This window comes from Oreochromis aureus, linkage group 17 (genome assembly GCF_013358895.1).
Source record: "Oreochromis aureus strain Israel breed Guangdong linkage group 17, ZZ_aureus, whole genome shotgun sequence".
Lineage (NCBI taxonomy): Eukaryota > Metazoa > Chordata > Actinopteri > Cichliformes > Cichlidae > Oreochromis > Oreochromis aureus.
In genome coordinates, this window is record NC_052958.1 from 25139832 (window position 1) to 25161556 (window position 21725).

A 21725-nucleotide genomic window follows, 5' to 3' on the forward strand; every position below is an offset into this window, starting at 1 on the left:
ATAGGACTTGCCTCTGAATTATATCGCAGCATTACAACTATCCATTTTTTCCCACTCATATGGTCCAATGGCATTTAATATTTAGATATGGAATATTAAATATTTTCCAACGTTTTTTCATCTTTCAAAAAATCCAAAGGTCTTTTGCTTAGTAGACGGACTCCAGACATTGACTGTGATCCAGACACGTGTGCCAGTCCTGGTCTAAATTCTTTACTGGTTGCCTCAACCCCCCTTCTCATCTTCTGTCACTTTGTTCTGGCTCAAACAGCAGATAGGTCAACCCAGTAAGATATGAAACTGTTTTTATATCTGCATGTGGGTCAGTGGAACATTGGCACAGTAGACAGCTCACGCCACCATCAAGCTAAAAATATGTGCACCTTATTAGGACCATGTAAACCCCTGTATGGTTATGTTTTTCTGCTTGCATTTGAACGAATATATCATTTTTACCATCTCTACTTATTTTCAACAAATACTGTACTTTGAACCTTATGCAGTTCCTAAAATGTTCAGTCTGAGCCTCAACACACACCTCATCAACAAATAATGAGGTGGACTAAGAAGGTGTTGATGGGGACAGCTGCCTTTGTAGCTCAAAATCAAAGTTTTGACCTGTGAGAGCTATAAAGTAGTAATAAGAAACCATGTTGACGGTTTGTGTGTGACATTATTGCACTTGTTTCTTTACAGTGTGAGCACGAGTGCAGAGTTCATGCACAGATGCAGGTAGGACAAAACTTTACTTGTGAGATCTTTTAACTTTTACCCACTGCATCATATTCTGCATTTATATTCTGATAGCTACCCAATCTCACATCTACAGTTTTACTGGCAGCTTTTGTTGGTGGTGTGCATGTAAGACAAGGAGGCCCATGTTCTCCGTTCATAGACAAGTAGCTCCACCTTCTGTTACTTAATCCACACTGCACATACAGTATGACTGTAGCATCAGACTGTAGCATTTACAGTAAACACGAACCCTCTCCAACTGTAACTGTTGCCAGCTGATATTAATCTGTAGATAAAGAAATATTCAGATATGTTCCTATATATGAACTTTATTTATGTCTAAAAAATCGATTAGGTATTATAAGCACATTTCTTTCTGATTCATGAGGACATTTGTGCAATCTTACACTTATGGCTTGGATACTTTTACTTATATTACCTATATTTTTCCTTTTTTTCTAAATAATTCTTTTGACATTTCACGAGTCCTTTCTACTTTTCTCAAGTATTTCCTAATTTCGGTCCTCCTTTATGTGCTTCTTCCCATGTTCAGCTGACTTATAAAATACAAATTTCCAAACCTACGAAACAACGGAATTTAATACTCCTGTCATTTTTAAACACCCAAGCATATATGTTCAACGCTTTCACTGCTTGTTTAGATAGTAAAATTAGGATTTTAGGAATGTCATCATTTAAAACTGAAGTTTCTACACTTGATATTTTTGTCATCATAAAAGGTCCAGGTAAAAGAAAAATACATTCAAGAGTATTGCACATTTACCCTTTAAAGGGTAATATCACGTTCATAATTAAAATATCAACAAAAACATTTTAACTGTTTGAATATTGTTTCTTGTGGGGGGCGATCGTGGCTCAAGAGTTGGGAGTTCGCCTTGTAATCGGAAGGTTACCGGTTCGAGCCCTGGCTCGGACAGTCTCGGTCGTTGTGTCCTTGGGCAAGACACTTCACCCGTTGCCTACTGGTGGTGGTCAGAGGGCCCGGTGGCGCCAGTGTCCGGCAGCCTCGCCTCTGTCAGTGCGCCCCAGGGTGGCTGTGGTTACAACGTAGCTTGCCATCACCAGTGTGTGAATGTGTGTGTGAATGGGTGGATGACTGGATGTGTAAAGCGCTTTGGGGTCCTTAGGGACTAGAAAAGTGCTATATAAATACAGGCCATTTACCATTTACCATCTTGTGAAACACTGACATGGGTCCTAGTTTTTTCCCCTGTGTTCTGAGTATATATTCCCCTTATCCACCTCTGGGGTGGCTGTAGCTGAGGTGGTAGAGCTGATCATGTATTACTCAGAAGGCTGGTGATTCAATCTCTTCGTGCACCAGTCTGCATGCCATTAATGAGTGTGTGAATGTTAGGTAGAAAAAGCATGGAGGGGAGGAAATGTGTTTGTGTGAATGAAGCAAGTTGTGTAGAGAAGCGCTATATAAAAACCAGTCTGGGTTTTTATTATGATTACATTCTAGTTTTCACTGTCTAGTCTCCTAGTTTAGTATTTTCACTGTTTCCTAGTTTATTCATGTTTCTACTTCTCAGTTCCTTGTTCCATTTGGTTCCCTTTCATGTCCAGACTCATCTCATCCCTGTGTCCTCCCTAGTGTCCCAGTATGCAGGCAGTCTTGACTCCCCTTTCTGTCTGTGTGTCGAGTTCTATACTTTCCATCGTATTTTGCCAGTCCCTCATCTCGTGTTTCTTGTAGTTCTCTTTGGCCTCGGTCTTTCTGTGTCCAAGTTATATAGTTATTTCCTATCCTGCTTCTTTTGTCTCTTGCCCAGGTTTCATCTTTTGTCTCCTCTTTGTCAGGTTCATGTGTCTTTGTCTCTGTCTCAGTGTTTATGCTTCCTCTTTTATTTTGATAGCCTGTGTCTCTTGTGCGTTCAGTTTTGCTTCCCCTTTTTCACTACTCCTGATTTGTCTCTGCTGTTACCGCAGCTGTCTCTACTTCCCTAATCACACTCCTGTATGTAGATATTTTCTCAGTCTCCCTTTGTGTCTTGTTAGAATGTCAGGTCACCGTCCATCTGCACGTCCTTGTTATTGTGTTTTCCAGCCTTGGCCCTATTTTAAGTTCCATTCAGTTTATGTTTCAATTTTTATTGTATCCTAATCTTCAGCTGGAACAAAGGCTTATGTTTCTCTTTCTAAAATTAGGAGACACAGTTCCTTAAAGAGCATCAGCAAGGATCAGTGTCAGTGCAGAGTCATGTCACATGTACAGTATATTTCTGCGAATATAGTCTCATTTTCCTCATCAGTACCAGTTATAATTAAATCAGTTTTTCCTGGCGGCTCAACACACAGAAGGAATCGGTTGTTTAACTAGCACAGCAACAACTGACACATCTGAGAGAGAAAAATTGGGCGGGGATATCTGTTCTGTCTGCATCAGTGTTCATTTTCTGCTGTCACCCTTTGGTATTTCTGCCACTTAAAAAAAAGTAAACAGTGGGTGCAGTCTGTCAGCACTGTTTGGTACTTATCTCTGATTAGGATTAATGGATTTTTGATTGCGTGCCTCATTCTAGCCGATCAGTTTTTAGTGTTGTGTCTCTAGTGGCTTGTAGGGTGACAAATGTAGATGCAGCAAGGGCCAGAATAGAGTTCTGTGTTGGCCCACACACTCTGAGGAAAATAAATCACATGTGAGAGCAGTTGTATCAACAACACAGCTAGCCTGCTTCAATAAGGAAAGATGGATGAAGCTTTTTAAGTGTGTGTGTGTGTGTATGTGTATTGGAGGGGCTTCTTTTAAGAGGACAGTGGGCTGCTTCTTGATTAAAGTGTCATGTGATTCACTGACATCAATTCCAGAGAAATAACAGCCCATTTGCCTCCCTCCTTTCTCCTTTCATGCTGTGTGACACACATATCAAGGCCAGACTGGGAGTGTGTGCCCCTGGGAAAGGCATGAACTCATTCCATGCTGACAATTTAGAGATTAGATTTAGATTTAATGAACCCGATGGAAAACACACAGGGCTAATTTTACTGACACATACACACACACAAGCTGGAAATGAAAAGTTAGATTTTTAATTAAACAAGCTGTCACACCCTGATTTAATATGGATGATCTGAAAGGGAATTAGCAGAGGTTTTTGCACATGGAACATCATATGTAGTGTTAGTCCTTGTTACTGCCATTTGATTGCTTATAGATTTCCACAGAGATGATTAAAAGCCAAATAAAAACGGTAAACGGGTTAAGATTTTCAGTGAAAAAAAATCACATCTTATTTATTTTTATATTTCGTCATTTTAAATATGGAGAGATCAAAATATCATATTAAACCGTATGGTTGTCTTTCAAAAAATCTCTTTACAATACAAATGAACAGCGACTACGTTAATATTAATAACCTGTTATGACTGGAATAACAGTCATAAAACAAATTAGTTTATTTTGATTGTGTTATTACTATTTTTGTAACTGTAAGAACAGACTGTTTACCTTGCATCTGCACGTCAGTTTTACTGTTCGCTTAACCATTTTTTAACATATTTGCATAGGAACTTTTACTTACAGAGAAACATAAATGTTTATGTTGACGGTTAGGATAAGAGTGAATTAAGAGGCGTCATCTTTTGCCTGAAGAAATCCAGAAATTTCATTTGAAAGACAGTCACTAGATTTAAAGGGAAGGGCTCACCAACCCCACCCCGCCGTTCAGCCGAGCCAAGAAAATGGTTCAGTCCTGCCTTCTACACGAGGTCTCACTCTGACGCTGATAATATGGACTGGGGGGGGGGGTCATTTATTAAAAACTACTGGTTTAACTAGACATAGCCAGGAGATACATTCAATATTACATTAGAGTACAGAAAGACACCAAAAAAAATAATTTGGCTTGATTTGAATGCGTAATTTTTTTTATGGGCTTTTGGTGTCGAAAAGAATTCAGTAGTGAAACTCGTTGCCGTCGTCGTCGTTATTACCAAAGATGTACTGTTTCCATAGCATATCTGTGGCCAGATTAATTGTGTAAAGTGGACTAGTGTCACAAGAGGGAAAAGGCAGGTTTGAAAAAAGAACCCCGGGATTGGCAAACGAGATTATTTCGAGCCTCAGAGTGAGACATCCTCTCTTTGTTACACGATCTTTGGTTTCAGTCCGCGTTGCCTCGTTGTCTCGTTTTGAAAGCAGCCGGACGATTGACAGCCTCCGCTGATAAAGTGGACACAGCTGAACGGGGACGCAGACGGGAGCCGGTAAACCTTCGACCATCCAAATCGCTGACAAAGGAAGGAAATCGCCTTTTGTTTCCGTGTTCGTTTCCGTTTGTTACCTTGTAGCAGCTGCGGCAGAGAGATGCTGTCATATAAAGAGACGTCATTGATTTCAAAGGCAGAAAAAACCGCTGTTGTGGCACACTTAACGGGATCATTCAGGTGGAAACGGCAGGGTTGAAATTCTGCGCAGGAGTGAGATTTGAGTGAACGTCTGAGCTTCCCCACCAAGGAAGTGAAACCCATGACAGAGAAGATTCATTCACATCCGCTCCGAGGGGAAATGTCTTTGGCTCAATTAAAGGCGCTGATCACGTTGCTCAGACGTAACAGCCCGATCGAAAGGTTTGAGTAATCAGGGAAACGTGGCCAGATACGGATGCTGCTGCAGTTTGTTTGTCTCCATTAACTGGCCTACCATTTTTTGATCTGACAAAATAGATAAATAAAATGTCTGAATAGACTGCCGCCTCTTTTTTTCCCCCTGCAGTTATTCAGTCCATCATAAAACATTTCTGCCCAAGATTCAGTTTGGTTCAGATGTGACTCTAGACTCTGAATTCATCTTCCTCCTTTATCCATTTAATGGATAACTTGGAAAAACGTAGTAGCTCGGGACAGAAACATCGTCTTTTATCCAGCCCTGCAATGAAATTCTTACATGCATTGAAAGGAAGTGACTTTTAAAGCTCTTTTGTGTTATCAGTTCGCCACATGTTGTGATGCTAGACGTGGTAAAGATGAAGGAGACTTGCAGGATCTGTGCCCGTGAGCTCTGTGGCAACCAGCGCAGATGGATTTTCCACCCAACAGCCAAGCTCAATCTGCAGGTGCTGCTTTCCCACGCGTTGGGCTGTGAGCTGACCCGGGATGGCCGTGGTGAGTTCGCGTGCTCAAAGTGCACCTTCATGTTGGACCGCATGTACCGCTTTGATACAGTGATCGCCCGAGTGGAGGCATTGTCTCTGGAGCGTCTCCACAAGCTGCTGCTGGAGAAAGACCGGCTGAGGCAGTGTATTGGAGGCCTGTACCGGAAGAACAACTCAGAGGAGTGTAGCGTGGCCCCCGCTCCATCCAGTGTCAGAGCCGTGACTGAGATGGGGTCTGAAGACGCTCCTGTGGTGGATCTGTCATCACTCCAGGATGTAAGATACTCGGACATGATCCAGGACGATCTGACCTACTCCGTGTATGAGTCATGGGCTGATAAGGAATACCCTGCCCTGGACCATCATCACCACCACCTCCACCAGTGCACAGGAGCAGACTCCCTCTCTGGTCACAAGCAGAGGCGATGTAGGGGTTGTGCTGCACTTCGAGTTGCCGATTCTGATTATGAGGCTGTATGTAAGGTTCCTAGAAGGCTCGGGCGCAGAAGCACATCCTGCGGCCCAACTACCCGCTGCTCAACAGCCACACAGGAAGTGGAGTATGTGGCCAGAGGCCCTGGAGCTGATACAGCCATCACCTTTGAGTCACCTTCTGCTGGGATGGAACCTGAAAAGACCATTTGTGAGCAGAAGAGTTCCAGTCCTGCATCATCTGTGGAGTCTCTCAACACCACTGTGGATGTCAGTTGCCTTCCTTCAGATCATAAAGAGAAGGAAGAAACTGACCCAGAGAAAGATGGAAGTGAGGCAGTGGTGAGAAGAGACATTCAGTGGGACAAGACCCCATGTGAGAGCTTCCTCGCTGGGTTTGAGATGATGCTGACCCTCTTGCGGGGTTGTGAGCACCGACCAGTGAAATCCCGAAGGGGCAGCAAGATCCCAGTTCTGATCAAAACCAAACCGGAGCGAGGCCTGTCACTACCCCTGCACCTATCACTGAGGTCGCCCTATGCAGAGACGGCAGACTGTGAGCTGCACACCCACCACAGTATACCAGAGATCGTCACCCCATGTCCCCAACAGGAGCTGCAGGCTGAGCTGGAAGAGATGGAGGAGCAGTGGATGGATGAATATGTTCTGTGTGGGCCATTTCAGTTTCAGCAGGTACATCAGAAGCCGTGAATGCTGGATGGCCTTTGAACTTAGCTCATTCAATTTGCAGCAGTAATAGTTATAGCTTTTTAATGGGAAGCATGTTCCAAAGCCTAAAGATCTGGGTGCCTCTCAGGCTTGAAAGGTGTAATAGTCTTTTGGGTTGCACTTTATAAAATACTTGTCTGGGTTGGGTTGCTTTAAAATCTTATTTACAGTCAAAGTGCCGACTTCTTGCACCTGTAAACAGCCTTAAATTAGTTGCAAACTCTAAAACAGACTATATATAAATAAAAAATATAAATAAATATAATATAATAATATGGAGAACTTTGTACAAAAATTATAGGTAGTAAAAAGCACTGAAGTTTTTTTTTTTTTTTATCAAAAAAGTGAGTACAAACTAGGAGACAAGTGTCAGATTTGCTCCACATTAGAATCAGATGAAGGGGGGTCAGAATAAAGCAAACTATTTCTGACCAGCATCCACACTGAGTGAGGACAGACCCCTCTGAATCTTCTGTCTTGCTTGTCTCCTTCACTGCTGACAAAGCTGAACACACTCACCGCCTTGATTACCCTCAAAGGAAGCATAAATAACCCTCTTTTACGGTATCTTAGCGACCCTTCCGTTGCTATGGAAACCGTTTCCAAGGTCTTCAGCCATCGCTCTGTAAAGGCTCTTCTGTCTACTGCAGCTTCATAACTTCTATTGTCATGTTAATGAACAGTTAAAATGTGGTTCAGTCTGAAAGGAGCGTACAGACACACAACAGCTATCTGATAGTCTCTTATTGTCAAATATACACGGCTATTGTAATGCAATACACAAAACTGCACAGTGCACACATTAGTCCAGGAATGAAGAAACAAATATGTCATTCATAGAACTAAACTCTGGATTATTTTGCTGAGATTTATGTACACTTGCAGTAAAGTACTCAAAGCTTCTCTTCATTGTGTAATATCAGCAGAACTGTTAGAAGTTTTCTGGGTCTTATTCTGTTTCCTCTCTCTATGACCTCCAAAGATGTAGAGCAGCTGTCTTACAGTGCAATTTATGACCAGGTTCATACAGAAATACTGTTTTCTGAAGCAAATAGGAGGCTCACCGAGTCAAATCAGGAAAATATCTGGTGATTTTTTTTTGTTATTTGATACTTGCTTACTACAATACAGACTGTCCCGAGGCTCACAAATGGGGAATTCTGTTGTTAAATTCCTGACTACTGAGACCATGTTTGGGGAAAAAAAAAGGTTTACTTCACATTTATTGAAAAGTATATTTTAGTGTATGTAGGACTTGATGAATGGTTTTGACCAGAAATCAATGTTTCCAATGTTCCCGACTGCTGTTTTAAAACACATTTCAGTAAATGAACCTGGGATGACACAATTTCTAAGCACCTGCAAGTATCTTATTCTGCATTATGTTGCATATCAGATTATTTAATTACATCAGACAACATAGTCATGTAAATATTAGCCCCATTCTAGTGTAATTTGTTAATATATGGAAAATGAAGCGGTCGTTTCTCTGGTACAAATCCAGTTGGTTTACGCTTTCTTTCTTTTCACCGCACTGCTTGACACAGTGTTGCTCTGGGACACAGCTGAAATGACTCTAGAAAAGGCTGCGCACAGAGCTAATAATGTCTCCGAGGGCTGAGTGACATCACATCATTACAGTCTCATAAAAACAAAAACAAGGAAGTCAACAAAATGCTGCTATGGCAACACCCACTTCCAGAGGAAGCCATCCAACACCAAGCTGACATCACTTTCCACTTTCACTCCATCATCCACATGACAGCTGCAGCAATAATAGAAGACTGTGTTTATCTGGAGGACTATAACTTTTAATCCTTGGTTCAGAACCAAACTTTAAATTTAGGTTTGTCATAGCTCATAATAACCCACAAGTATACATTCGTAACATGTGATGGAAAGAAAAGCAGACTAATCAGACTGCTACTATAACGTTGTAGTCAGCAAATGTTAAGACTTAACAACTGTATTCATGAATCAGCAGTTATGATAAAAATGTACTGTTTCATCTCCATACCTCATCATAATCTTCTAACACATTCTCCTCACAGGCTAATCTGTCCTGCTTCCTCCTGTTTGTTTTTTTTTCCAGCGATTGATTGACAAGCAGCAGGGTCAGCTCAGTTATTATGAGAGTGCTGCAGGTCAGTGTGTTGGCGAGCTGCAGAAGGCCCAGGACCAGGTGCGTTCACTACAGGCCAAGATCAGAGAGAGCGAGACGAGGAACCAGGTACAGACACCAGTCTCCAAAACTACAGCTTCATCTTCTTTTTGCCTTCATATACTTTGAGCTTGAAACATGACACTGTCAAAATATCCACTTATACAGCTCTTAGGAGAGCTGAAGCCTATCCCTGCTAATATTTGGCCAATGGGAAGGCACACCCTGGACAGATCGCTGGTGTTTTGCAAGGCCAACACAGACAGACAGTCATTCACACTTACATTCATACGTACAGTTAGTTTAGAATTGCCAATGAATCTAACTTGTATATCTTTGGACTGTGGGTGAGAACATACGAACACATGCCATAATATATTCCAGATAATGTGGAATTTCTGTATGGGTGTTTGTGTGTATGTAGAAGCTGCAGGAGCGTCTAGGTGAAATGGAGCTGGAGCTGCGATCGGCCCAAGAGGATGCCCAGCAACAGGAGAGAAATATCCAGAACCTCACTGATACTGTAAACTCCAAACAGGCAGAGGTACAGTAGTGATAAATAAGGCTTGATAGTAAATAAAGGAGGGAATTCCAAATCTGAACATTGCAGAGAGGATGAAAGTAAGGTCAGAGGTGAAAGTGGTGAAAACCCCACAGTTTCACACATGAATTGTGCCTTTGTTTGTGCAGGTTGCAGAGCTGTACAGAGTGATTGAGGAGCAAAATAAGACACTGTGTTCACTCAAAGAGCTTGCCAACCGCAACCAGCTGCAGCAGCTGCAGGTTGGTCCTCCACACACAGTTTTGTTTTATTAATTACCAAGCTGCTTATCTAAAATAATTTTTCAGCATACAATAAAAACATGTTTCAGAGTTCAGTTTAGTTTCATTCCTGTTTGGTTCCTCACCTGCCCCTTTATGTCTTTCTTTCTTCCCTGACTGGTTTTACTTGCAGGCGTCTGGTGCAGAGACTATTAGAGGTCAGGGTGAGGTCCTGGCTCTGCAGGGCTCTCTGTTCCAGGCTCAACTGGAGCTGCAGGCTGGACAGAGAGCCCAGTGTCAGGCAGTCAGGACTCAGGAGAACCTGAACCGGGCCCTGGAGAGACAAGAGAAAGAGCTGCAGGGGTCGCTGGAACACAAGAGGGAGACAGAGAGACACAACCAGGTGAGAAAATGATTTTTTTTTTTAATGAGGGTGTTTTCGGCATTCTTCTTTTCTTTAATTGCATTGTGGTTCTTTTCACTTTATCATGTCGTGCATTTGCGACACTCAGGAGCTGCAGCTAGCTCTAGAAAAGGCTCGATCAGCTCTCCAGGAGAGAGAGGAGCAACTGAGAGAGGGTGAGCGAGAGAGACAGAGAGAAAAGGAGGAGAGAGAGAAGATCATCAGTGAGCTGAAGGCTTCCCTGAAGACCAAAGAACAGCTGGTGGAGGTCGGACACAATCAAACAGACTGTAAACAGTAAAAACACCATCATGTTCAACGCTAATAAATACAAACCAATCTCATTCTTGTCAATATTGTATAATAAACACAGAAGTGCACATGACTAATGCTTAAAATGCTCCGCATCTGAGCAGAGAACAACAAAACTAAAAGTAAGATGAGCTGCAGTTGCTCTCACAGCCCCTAGACGCTTTATGAAAACTTCAGCTCCATTTAAGCTCTATTTTGTCTTTGTGGATAAATAGGATTGTAATTACTCTGCAGTTGACGGTCTGTTTGCTGTCCAGCAGGACTGCTGTGAGTTCTTGGAGGATCCAATGGAGAAAAGAGACTCTATGCTTCAGAAACTTCGCCAGCGTATAAAGGAGCGAGACAGAGCTCTGGAGGTAAACACAGCAGTACGCACGCCAACACATGACAAAAGCCAAAACAATTAGACCAACACAACATGTCCTGTGAACTCCTTTATATCATGTTAATTGTTAGTCGTCTAAGATGGTTGAGTTTGTGGGCTTAGGTTTAAAAACATGTCATTTTAGTTAGATGGAGGTTAAAACAACTTTATTTCCACAATCCTGCAGAAAATAGTGGATGAGAAGTTCCGCTGCATGGAGGAGAAAGACGAGGAGACTCGTCGCCTGCAGCTGCTGCTCAGAGAAAAGGAGAGAGATCTAGAGAGACAGCGCTGCGTCCTGGCCAGCAATGAGGAGACCATCACTGTAAGAGGACATACAAAATAAACTCATCTTTTTTTCTTGGCAATATGTTGACTCATCCTGCTTCCTTATTGGAATGTTTGTGTCTGTATCAGAGCCTGGAAGTACTGCTGCGGGGTAAGGCTCTGGAGCTGGAGCAGGTGTGTGATGCCTGGAGGAACGTCCAGAGGCAGCAACAGGAGAGTGAGGAGAGGCAGAGCTGCATCCTGAGAGAGAGAGATGCCATCATCAACCAGCTGCAGAAGGCACTGCACACTTGCACACAGGAGGCTCAGGTAGAGAGAGATCGACAGGAAGAGTAACATATGTTCCTGCAGAGAAATATTCCCAGGATCGTGTTAACCAATAAGTAGATTCTTGTTTCTTCTCTCATCTGCAGGATCTGCGCTGCTCCTTGCTGGCTCAGATCCAGTCTGCTCCAGGTGATGTTCTGGAAGAGCTTAAGGTCCGGCTCCATCTCAAAGACCGCCTCTTCCAGGAAGTACTGGCTGACCGGACCCATCAAGCTCAGGAGCATCAGAAGGAAGTTCAGGATCTCCTCAGAAGCATCAACAGCAGAGACCAGTATATTAAGGTAGAGCAGATAAAGCAGGTCAAATCAGAGAGCGAAAAGAAAAGGTTGAATATACAGAAAACCTGACAACACTCTCCCTCCAGGACTCTGCAATCCGCCTCAGTGAGGTCATAACTGAGCAAAAGTCAAGACTTCAGGAACTTCGCAAACAGCTGAGCTCAGGTTTTGGATCACAGCCTGACTTTGGAGCAGACTTGGCTTTGGAGCTTCAGGCAGTGCAGGAGGAACTTTTTCTGGCTCTAAGGAGGGAGAAGGAGAGTCAAGAACTTACCAGGAGTCAGACTGCAAGGCTAGACTCCCTCAGCAGGACTCTGCATGTGAAGGAGGAGATCATCAGGGTTAGTGTGTGAGAATAAAGAAGGTATCTGTGGAGTATAGTAGAACCTCTTGTCTAATAAACCGATAGTGTGTGTATTTTGCCTATGCTTGTATGTATATACATGTCATGAGTTCTATGCGTGTGAGTTCATGTTTGTTTGTGCTGCAGGATTTTCAGAAGCAGATGGTGGATCGTTCAGCCCTCCCTCTGGTGGAAAGACTGACCCAGGAGGTTCAGGAGCTGCGGGAGAGACTGGGTCAGGAGGATAGCCCCCCAATGAGAGGCCCTGTCCTAGGCCGTGACCGGCCTAACAGCAGGCAGCCTGACTTTGGAGGTGGGCACCAGAGAAGCATGGGACAGTATCTGTAACAGCAGCACTTCTAGCACTGGGGAGCGGTGACTGTAGAATGGCTTACTGCACTGTGGTGATGGGATATGTACCATAACTTTATCAGCTGAAACTTTTTGGGGTGAAAATACTAACATGGAACTCTCTAACCAGTAGATGAAAGCGGATGGATGGATATTGACCTGAGCTTGTAGCTTCCCAAAAAAGAACATTTTGTTTAATAACTTTGTAAATGTTGTAGTGCGGTTATTGTGATTTTGCACAATTAGTGTTGCTTCTTTTGCGTTGAAATGATAGCAAGGCATTTAATTTTTAATTTTTTGAATAACACATCATCATTATGATTATAACTGCAAATACTGTTGTAGTGTGCGCTTCAGAATGTAACCTTTATATGACGGTGTTTGTGTGCCTTTGCATGCTTTTGCCGCAAGTTTGAGATTTCTGTATACTTAACTCGAGTCACATGCTGTCTGAAGATCATGGAAATCTAAGCACATTCCACATTGTCTTTAGTACAGTGATTGTGTATATTTAGTTTGTATGTTTGCTTTTATGCATTCCAGCAACTATTGGTCCAGTTGCTTTGTTGTTGTTAAATTAACAAATGTCACACTAGAACACAGTAAGTATGAAGTTTGTTGATCATATCAAACTGAATAATATATAAGCTGTGCGTCTGCACAGACACCACGGGAAGCCACATTTGTTGCATTGCAGGCATTTCTGCACCTTTCCCTTGAATTTCCCTTCCAGAGCCAAACACCCTCAAAGTGGTTTGTAATAAATAATAAACATACTGTACCTGATTAATGCCTTTGTGATTTCAGAGGTTTCAGCTTATTCCACTTGAATACTTGCAAAAGCCAAAATGGTCATTTTTTCCCTTGTTTAATGTGCAATGTTCAATATTAATTCACATAAAACACACGGTAGCACAAGCACACAGTCCACCTTTCAGAGGAAAATATCTCCTTCATTCCCCCTCACTGAGTGAAATTGTGCCAGACTGAAACATCTGATTAATATGCATAAATGTCATAATTTGAAATTTAGCATATAGAGATTACGTTGATCCCCAGGGAATGAGGTTGTTAGACCCCACAAAAAAAGTCACATTTATTTATTTATTTTTAAATTCATTATTTGTCAGGAAATAATAGGCAGAAACATCAGTCACATAGGAGGAACAAGTCCCTGTATCTGATCTGGATACTGGTAAATTTGCATACCTTAATATATAACTGATATACTTATATTTGCAAATACAGACATTTTTGGTAATGCTAGTAATCATTACTGGTGAGATAAATACAGATTTCTTCCATTATCTTAATTCAATATTAAAATGAATAATTACTTTTTACCAAGACTTCATAACAGTAACCCGTCTTAAACATAGACTGTGAGGCAGTCTTGCCTTAGCTCTTTATCAGTTACAACTTTATTTCCTAGGCTCGGAACACTCAACATCCTGTCATCTTCAGGAATTTTTAAACCTTCTCCATCCATCCTTTAAGTCTTTCTCGCTGGTTTTAAATTCTGGATTAAACTCTATATGACTATCTCTGAGATCCAGTCTAAGGGTTTAATCCCCTTTAAACTACAGCAGAGTGCAATAAACAAGAAAATCAAACTCATACAGCCTAACACTCAGACTGTTAGACAAGGCTGTGTTACAAATTACCAGCATGATTCTGAGGGTGAATAATATTAGAAGAATTGAGCAAGTGATAGTCTCACACTCAGTTGGAAAATTTCTAAATTGCTTAAAGCTGAAGAGAAAAGAAAAAGCAGACTGATCTTCTTCTGATTTGATTGTCTTTGGTCTGCTTCCTGCAGAGCTGAGCGCTGAGGATGATGTTGAGGCTGATGATTTGAACACTGAATACACTGAAAGCATTGACGAAGAAGAGACCGACACCAAGGTATGAGAGCAACCTCCAGCTGTACTGTTCATTTTATTTGTACAGATAAATCATGCAGAATAAAAATTACGCACAATGTACTGTTTCTAATCATTTGCTCAGAATTATGTATTCAGTTACTTCTGGGTGTGTACAGAGTTCTGATGGTCCAGAGAAGAATCTGTCCCACGGCATGCTGCTTGAAAGTCAGGGGCTAATCAAAGTCAAGCAGCTGGTGGAGCAGAAGAGGCTGGTTGAGAGAGAGCTGGGAGAGCTGAAGGCTCAGCTGGAGAAAGCAGGATTCTCTTCAGTATCACAGATGAGGTAATTCTTAGAGATTTTAAACTCCAGATTAGTATGTTTTGTCTCCAGTGGTGTAACGGTTAATGCATATGATTCCAGCTGAAGACACAAATCGCCCTTGGAGTTAATCAGGAAGGGCTTCTGATGTAAACTCTGTCAAATCAAAGCCTGTGGAGCTACACATAGCGACACCTTGTGGCAAAGCTGAAAGTAGCTTACTTTTTTCTGACAACACTAATCTATTCTTGGCCACTAGAGGACAATAGAGTCTATCTATCCATATAGCTATCTATTTATTTTAACCTTCCTCTTTTACAGGAAAGCTCTGTTCAGTTTGCAAGTAGAGAATGAAGAAGTAAAGCGTCATCTGAATGGAGGGTTGGAGTCTGCCAGTGAACAGAGTGATGAGCAGAATGCATTGGATGGTGAAGACAAGGATGAAAATGAGTTGGATGTGACCATAGAAGAAGAAGAGGAGGAAAACTCTGAACTGTGGGATGCCTGGGAAGGAGAGCTTTGCCTGCCCCAGGCCAATATCCAGACCAGTGATGAACAAAGGAAAAGGAGAGCCAGCAGACATCAGACGTTGCCACTGGACTCTAAATCGTCACAGGTGGGAGGATCCTAAATATACTATTATTGTTCCATTTTGTAACGTGTGATGTAAATTAAAAACAAGAAAGTATAAATTTAAAAGGCAAACTTGGTGTTTAAAATTGTTTTTGACAGTCACGATCTTTCCCCCCTGTCTGTTACCAGTACAATGACCAGGGTGGCGAGCTGTTCGCAGATTCACAACAGGCCACTGTGTCCTCTGCAGTTTGTGAGAAGGCAGTTCATCTGCAGCAGAAAAGCAAAGAGCTGCACGAGAGGCTAATGGTTTCTGAGGCCACAGTGCAGGCTCAGGCTGAGCAGCTCAAAGATTACAGGGACTTGCTCAGTGAGTGGACACAAACTTCAAACTTATCCTTTTAACAAATGTGGTGGTGCTACTGAATTTGTGATGTCAATAATAAGATAATACCTCAAAATTGTGAAGTTGACGAGGATAGTAGATCCAGCAGTGTCAAACATAATGAAATAAAGCTCCTTCTTCTTCTGTATCCCTGCAGCAGAGACAGCAGTGCAGCAGGACAGCAAGCAAATCCAGGTAGACCTTCAGGATCTGGGCTATGAGACCTGCGGCCGCAGTGAAAATGAAGCTGAGAGAGAAGACACCAGCAGCCCCGGTGTGTATTATTATCACCATATAAAAGACTCTGTGGTTCTTTGAGACCCTTTGTTTTGAATTTTATATCAGTAATGTCATTCAATTCTGATTAATGTTTTATTAGGAATTTTTTCTAATCATACAATGTCCGTAAATATCCTGAAATTCAACTCGTCAGTGTTATTTGTCGGGGTATCATAGAAACAGCAGAGGGCAGCCAAGTGCAGCCTTTGTGCCAAACAGTAGCCTTCTCTTCACCGTCCAGTGCATTCTGCTCAGCACTCTGTTTACATTACCAGCTTAAAAGCTCGATGGGTGTCAAATAAAAGGAAAAACTTTGACCTGAAGCCTTTCCTGGCTGCTCTGTTATACTGTGGTGTGCTTTGCTTGCATGGTTTGGTTTTCATTGACCCCTTAGAGGGAAATCAAATCAATAAAAGCTACTCTGAGTGATCGCCACGGATGTTTTTGAGAGTTGTATTTGGATGAAAGGGTAGTCTGCTACTAGGTTTTATACACATATCTCATAATTTTAAAGTACCCCAGACTATGGGCCTTAAGATGACATTAAATGATGTTACTGATGCTTTGTTTTTTCAATCATATATTTCAGTGTCACTCACAGGAAACAGATTTTGAGTCTGAATCTGATGAACACATTGTATGTTTCCTGACAGAGTTTGATGACCTAGAAATGTGTACGTCTCTGGAATGTGGTTCCCAATGGTGGCCTGCCAGCAGCAATGGCAAAACCACCACCCAGAGCGCCGGTTATGGTAACGAGGCCTCCTCTCTCCAGCACCTTGTTAAGGACCTCCGCTCACAGCTATCCCGCTCCCAGGGAGTGATCTCCGGGCTCCAGAGCCGCCTCCGTTCCCTCTCTACCTCTAGTGAATATGGCCCTTCGATACCCCACAAGGTCAACTGGTCCATCCAGGCATCAGCTTCACAGAGCCGGGCAGAGGATAATGAGGGCTGGCAGTCATCTAAGGGAGGTCAACTAGGTTCACCCCATCATCCCGACAAGAACCTAGAGAGGCTTGCGTCTCGTGTGGATGCACTGGAGGACCAGCTGATGAAAGGTGGAAAGAAGGCTGCGGCAGAGGACGGAGTGTCTGCCACCTTGCCAGGGTAAGAAAGACGTTGCAATGCAGTTTTTTGTTTGTTTTGCTATTTTTCTAACTCTTTTCTTTGTTGGTGGGGTGGGATGGTGGTTTCTTTTGTTTCCAGTTCAACACAATGAGTGTTTGTGCCAACACCAAGAACATAAACCAGACCAATATAAACAGATTATTTGACAGTTCTAGAGTGGCTGCTTTTTTACCCTAAATAGTGCCAGGAAGAGTCAGTTTCTGCAGAACCTCAGACAACGCCAAGCTGCCGTAGACCAAAAACATAAAATTCCGGAAATTCCTGAGGCTTAGAGATCAATCCTGTTGTCAGACAAAAACCAGTGCCCATCACCAATTTCAGTCATTTGTTGGAGAAGAGTAGGAATATCTTCATTAAAAAGCTACAAGCTTGCAAATCTGACTTGATTAAATCAAACTTTTACTATTATTGGCAAAATATAGGTAAAATCCCTCCAGTAAATTTCAGTAATTCAGTCTTTTACTGATCATTTTCCTTTTGAATGCCATTAATAAAATCCTTCATCTGATAATGATGAATTGAATAAAGCGCTTTGTACAGCATGCCTCTACATTTTTAAAAATTTCTATCCACAGCTAAGCTCAGTCTGTCCTGTATATGTATTACATTTTAAAATGATAATAGCTTAACCCTCATTATAGCTTCTCTGGGGATCCTCACCAATACTGAGGGGGAAAAACTACCAGAAACACTTTGACTACTGTTAAGTCATTTACTCTCGAAACACTGTTTTTAATTAATGTCATCTAAAAAAGCTCTCATTTAAGTAAAGTGTTAATTAGCCTGTTATGTGAAATGACTATATGCACTTTATAATGTATCAGATATATTAAAATTGTATCTATTGGTAACTTTATGGAGAAATAAACCAGGAAAATAATTTTTAAAAGACAAAAAATCATAATATGGACTCACTGGGGTCGGGGGGTGGGGGTTGGGGGGTTTGATTGACAGAAATTGCCTAAAATGAGCAAAAACCCATTTAAACATTGCTCGTCAGTATCAAGCTTTAGTAATCAAGTGTAACCACAGATGCTTTTATGTAAACTCGGCAGCCTGACAGTGAGGGGATTAACTAACATGAGGTTGGGAACATGCTGCCCCATTTGCCATTTATGAATAAACTGTGAGGCTTCAGTGAAGTTTCGGTTCCAACACTGTGACACTGACTCAGGTAAAATATATATAGAAATCTTTCCCCCATAGGAACTAAGTCCAAAGAAACTAGGAGCAGGTGTGAGTAATGGGCATATCATGATAACTTTGGACTCTGAAAGATTCCCTCGTTGAATAATCGTACAGCATACATCTTTAATGAGTTTTAAGAAGGTTTAAGAAGAACTGTAGATTTACAGTTGGAAAGGTCTCTTGGAGCTATTTGTAAACAACTGCAGAGTTCAAGATCTTCATTTCAAATAGTGCAAGTAAGAGTTGTTTAGATGCGTCACCATTTTGCAAAGATCTGGAAGAACCAAACTGTCACCCTCAGATGAGAGAAAATAACATCAGCATCTGCCTACAGTGAAGCGAGTTTCACCATGGAATGAGACAGTGCCAAACAATAAAAAAAAGCAGGTTTTCATGTATTATTTTACACATTGTCAGGTGTGCTACACTCTTCTTTATCTACATTGTGTAGAAAATTCGACACACTGATCCAGGCTCAGGCCAAAGAGCTGTCTCACCTCCGCCAGCGGCTACGAGAGGGTCAGGGTGTGTGCAGCATCCTCACCCAGCACCTGGGAGACACAACCAAGGCCTTTGAGGAGCTGCTGAGAGCCAACGACATCGACTACTACATGGGCCAGAGCTTCAGGGATCAGTTAGCTCAGAGCAGTGCTCTGGCACAGAGAGTTAATGCCAAATTTGGTGGAAGTGAGTTTGTTTTTGTTGTTTCATTGTACAGCCTTAAAATCAGACCAGATGTGAAGTCTCAGAAACTACAAATGACACCATGGATTTCTCATGAACAGGGAGTGCAGATAACAGTTAATGATATTAATGCTTTTTCTTTGTTTTCAAACAGGAGATTGTTCCGAAAACCCAGATAAGACAGAGCTACTTGCCATCCGGTCAGTCCTCATTACAACTTTGTGTTTGTGTGTGTGTGTGTGTGTGTGTGTGTGTGTGTGTGTGTGTGTGTGTGTGTGTGTGTGTGTGTGTGTGTGTGTGTGTGTGTGTGTGTGTGTGTGTAAAAATGAATTACATTCCACTATCAGATTTTCACTTCACAATTATTGTGGTCCAAAAATGTTAAGCTACACAAAGATGTTTCACATAATAAAATATATTTTGGGGGGGCCTATAATGCTTTCGGTCAATCTCAAACGTTATACTGAATACTGAATGTGAAAAATGGCATAATCCACCATATTGTCATTCTGCATTTTACAGCTTTTGCATTTTCAAATACCACATTGATGCACCTTCAGAGTGATACTTAATCTCTAATAGTGTATTGTGTTGTACAACAACACAATACACTATTAGAGATTAAAGCCCATCAATACACAAGATACATTTACATAACATAACTAAGCTATAATTACATAACAATGAAATAACTATAGAAATAGCAGCTTGGTCCATTAACATTACAGGAGAATGTAGGACAATACTAAAATATGAAATCTAAAGTAACTACATACTTTCCTGTTTAAGCAGACAAGCTTAATTATAAGAAGTTGCATTTCTTTCTGACATGAAATGAAATATAAATCCATGCAATCACAGTTACTAGTTCTGTGTATTAAAGTAGAGTTATACATTTATAATGCTTAATGGTGAGTTTTTAAACTCAAGTTCCTTGTATTTAAGACGAGTCTAAGCTGTTATAAGAACTAATCAATAGCTACATGTTTCTGAGTTGGGGAGGGTCAACAAAACCATCTATTTCTGTGTGTACTGGGAACAAAAACTAAGATTTTAAAAGCTGAACGTTCCACTTCCTCTCGGCAGCCGTGTGCATTTTCATGTCTTTTTTTTTCTTACAATCTATGTCAAGTCTGATTTCCTGCTGCAATTCAGTTCAGTTCAGTTTTATTTATACAGCACCAAATCACAACAGTCGACTGAAGGCACTTAATATTGTAAGGTAGAACCTACAATAATAAAACAGTGAAAACCCCAGCAATCATATGACCCCTTATGAGCAAACACTTAGGCGACAGTGGGAAGGAAAAACTCCCTTTTAACAGGAAGAAACCTCCAGCAGAACCAGGCTCAGGGAGGGGCGGCCATCTGTCGCTACTGGTTGGGGTGAGACAAGGAAGACAGGATAAAGACATGCTGTGGAACAGAGACAGAGATTAATAACAAGTATGATTCAATGCAGAGAGGTCTATTAGCACATAGTGAGTGAGAAAGGTAACTGAAGAAGAAAAACTCAATGCATCATGGGAATCCCCCAGCAGTCTATGCCTATTGCAGCATAACTAAGGGAGGATTCAGGGTCACCTGGTCCAGCCCTAACTATATGATTTAGCAAAAAGGAAAGTTTTAAGCCTAATCTTGAAAGTAGACATAATGTCTGTCTCCCGAATCCAAACTGGAAGCTGGTTCCATAGAAGAGGGGCCTGAAAACCGAAGCCTCTGCCTCCCATTCTACTTTTAAATACTGTAGGAACAACAAGGACAGTGCGAGAGAGAAGTGCTCTAATGTGGTGATATGGTACTATAAGGTCATTAAGATAAGATGGGGCCTGATTATGTAAGAGCTTGTATGTGAGAAGCAGGATTTTAAATTCAATTCTGGATTTAACAGGGAGCCAATGAAGGGAAGCCAATACAGGAGAAATATGCTCTCTCTTTCTAGTCCCTGTCAGTGCTCTTGCTGCAGCATTTTGGTTCAACTGAAGGCTTTCTTATGGAGTTTTTAGGACATCCTGATAATAATGAATTACAGTAGTCCAGCCTAGAAGTAATAAATGCATGAACTAGTTTTTCAGCGTCACTCTGAGACAGGATGTTTCTAATTTTAGAGATATTGCGCAAATTGAAGAAAGCAGTCCTACATATTTGTTTAATATGTGCATTGAAGGACATATCCTGGTCAAAATTATTCCAAGATTCCTCACAGTGTTACTGGAGGCCAAGGTAATGCCATCCAGAGTAAGAATCTGGTTACTGGCTTTAATTTGACACAGTGCTGCTAATCAAATATCAAATCTTAGTTTCTCTTTAATAATCCACAACCTCAAGCGCAAGTGCAAATCTTTAATATTTCTTCAGCAGAAAGCTGTTTAGTTTAAAGAATTTGTAACACACAGGCACCTGATTAGTGTGTTCAATGCCATTTAATGTATCATCACAGCTTTATGAGGAAAGAACACAGTTTTACAAGGCTCCATTAAGCAAAAGCTATAAGCACAGATTTTGGCAGCTCATTTCTTTTGCTTGAGCAATGACTGTCCTGGATGTTCAATCACTTGTAACACAACATTGAATTTTGTTTCATAACACAGCTCTTCGATTTTCATGCATGAGTGAAAAGAAAAGAATCACATGGCTGCCCGAGAGGTCAAAAGCACAGACTGTAAATCTGTCACAAAAATACTTAATGCTCATTAAAAAGT

General features: G+C 41.5%; 1 protein-coding gene across 6 annotated transcripts in view; it reads left to right on the forward strand.

The window, feature by feature from the left end:
* The window catches only part of LOC116320837 (phosphodiesterase 4D interacting protein), an 86151-nt gene that overhangs the window by 43717 nt on the left and 20709 nt on the right, over nt 1-21725 (forward strand). For 2 of the 6 annotated variants that reach the window (XM_039601059.1, XM_039601061.1), the window contains exons 1-20: nt 4248-6977; nt 9106-9243; nt 9599-9718; nt 9865-9957; nt 10130-10339; nt 10449-10607; nt 10909-11007; nt 11203-11340; nt 11433-11612; nt 11717-11911; nt 11995-12249; nt 12399-12564; nt 14422-14507; nt 14644-14810; nt 15108-15402; nt 15549-15729; nt 15902-16018; nt 16677-17130; nt 18791-19026; nt 19178-19223. In XM_039601059.1, coding sequence (XP_039456993.1) covers nt 5706-6977; nt 9106-9243; nt 9599-9718; nt 9865-9957; nt 10130-10339; nt 10449-10607; nt 10909-11007; nt 11203-11340; nt 11433-11612; nt 11717-11911; nt 11995-12249; nt 12399-12564; nt 14422-14507; nt 14644-14810; nt 15108-15402; nt 15549-15729; nt 15902-16018; nt 16677-17130; nt 18791-19026; nt 19178-19223 — 4607 coding nt within the window. In that variant the 5' untranslated portion in view covers nt 4248-5705. Of the gene's footprint in view, nt 1-696; nt 733-4247; nt 6978-9105; nt 9244-9598; nt 9719-9864; nt 9958-10129; nt 10340-10448; nt 10608-10908; nt 11008-11202; nt 11341-11432; nt 11613-11716; nt 11912-11994; nt 12250-12398; nt 12565-14421; nt 14508-14643; nt 14811-15107; nt 15403-15548; nt 15730-15901; nt 16019-16676; nt 17131-18790; nt 19027-19177; nt 19224-21725 lie in introns of those variants that run through there. The other 4 variants (XM_039601063.1, XM_039601062.1, XM_039601064.1 and 1 more) reach the window with 3 other exon arrangements.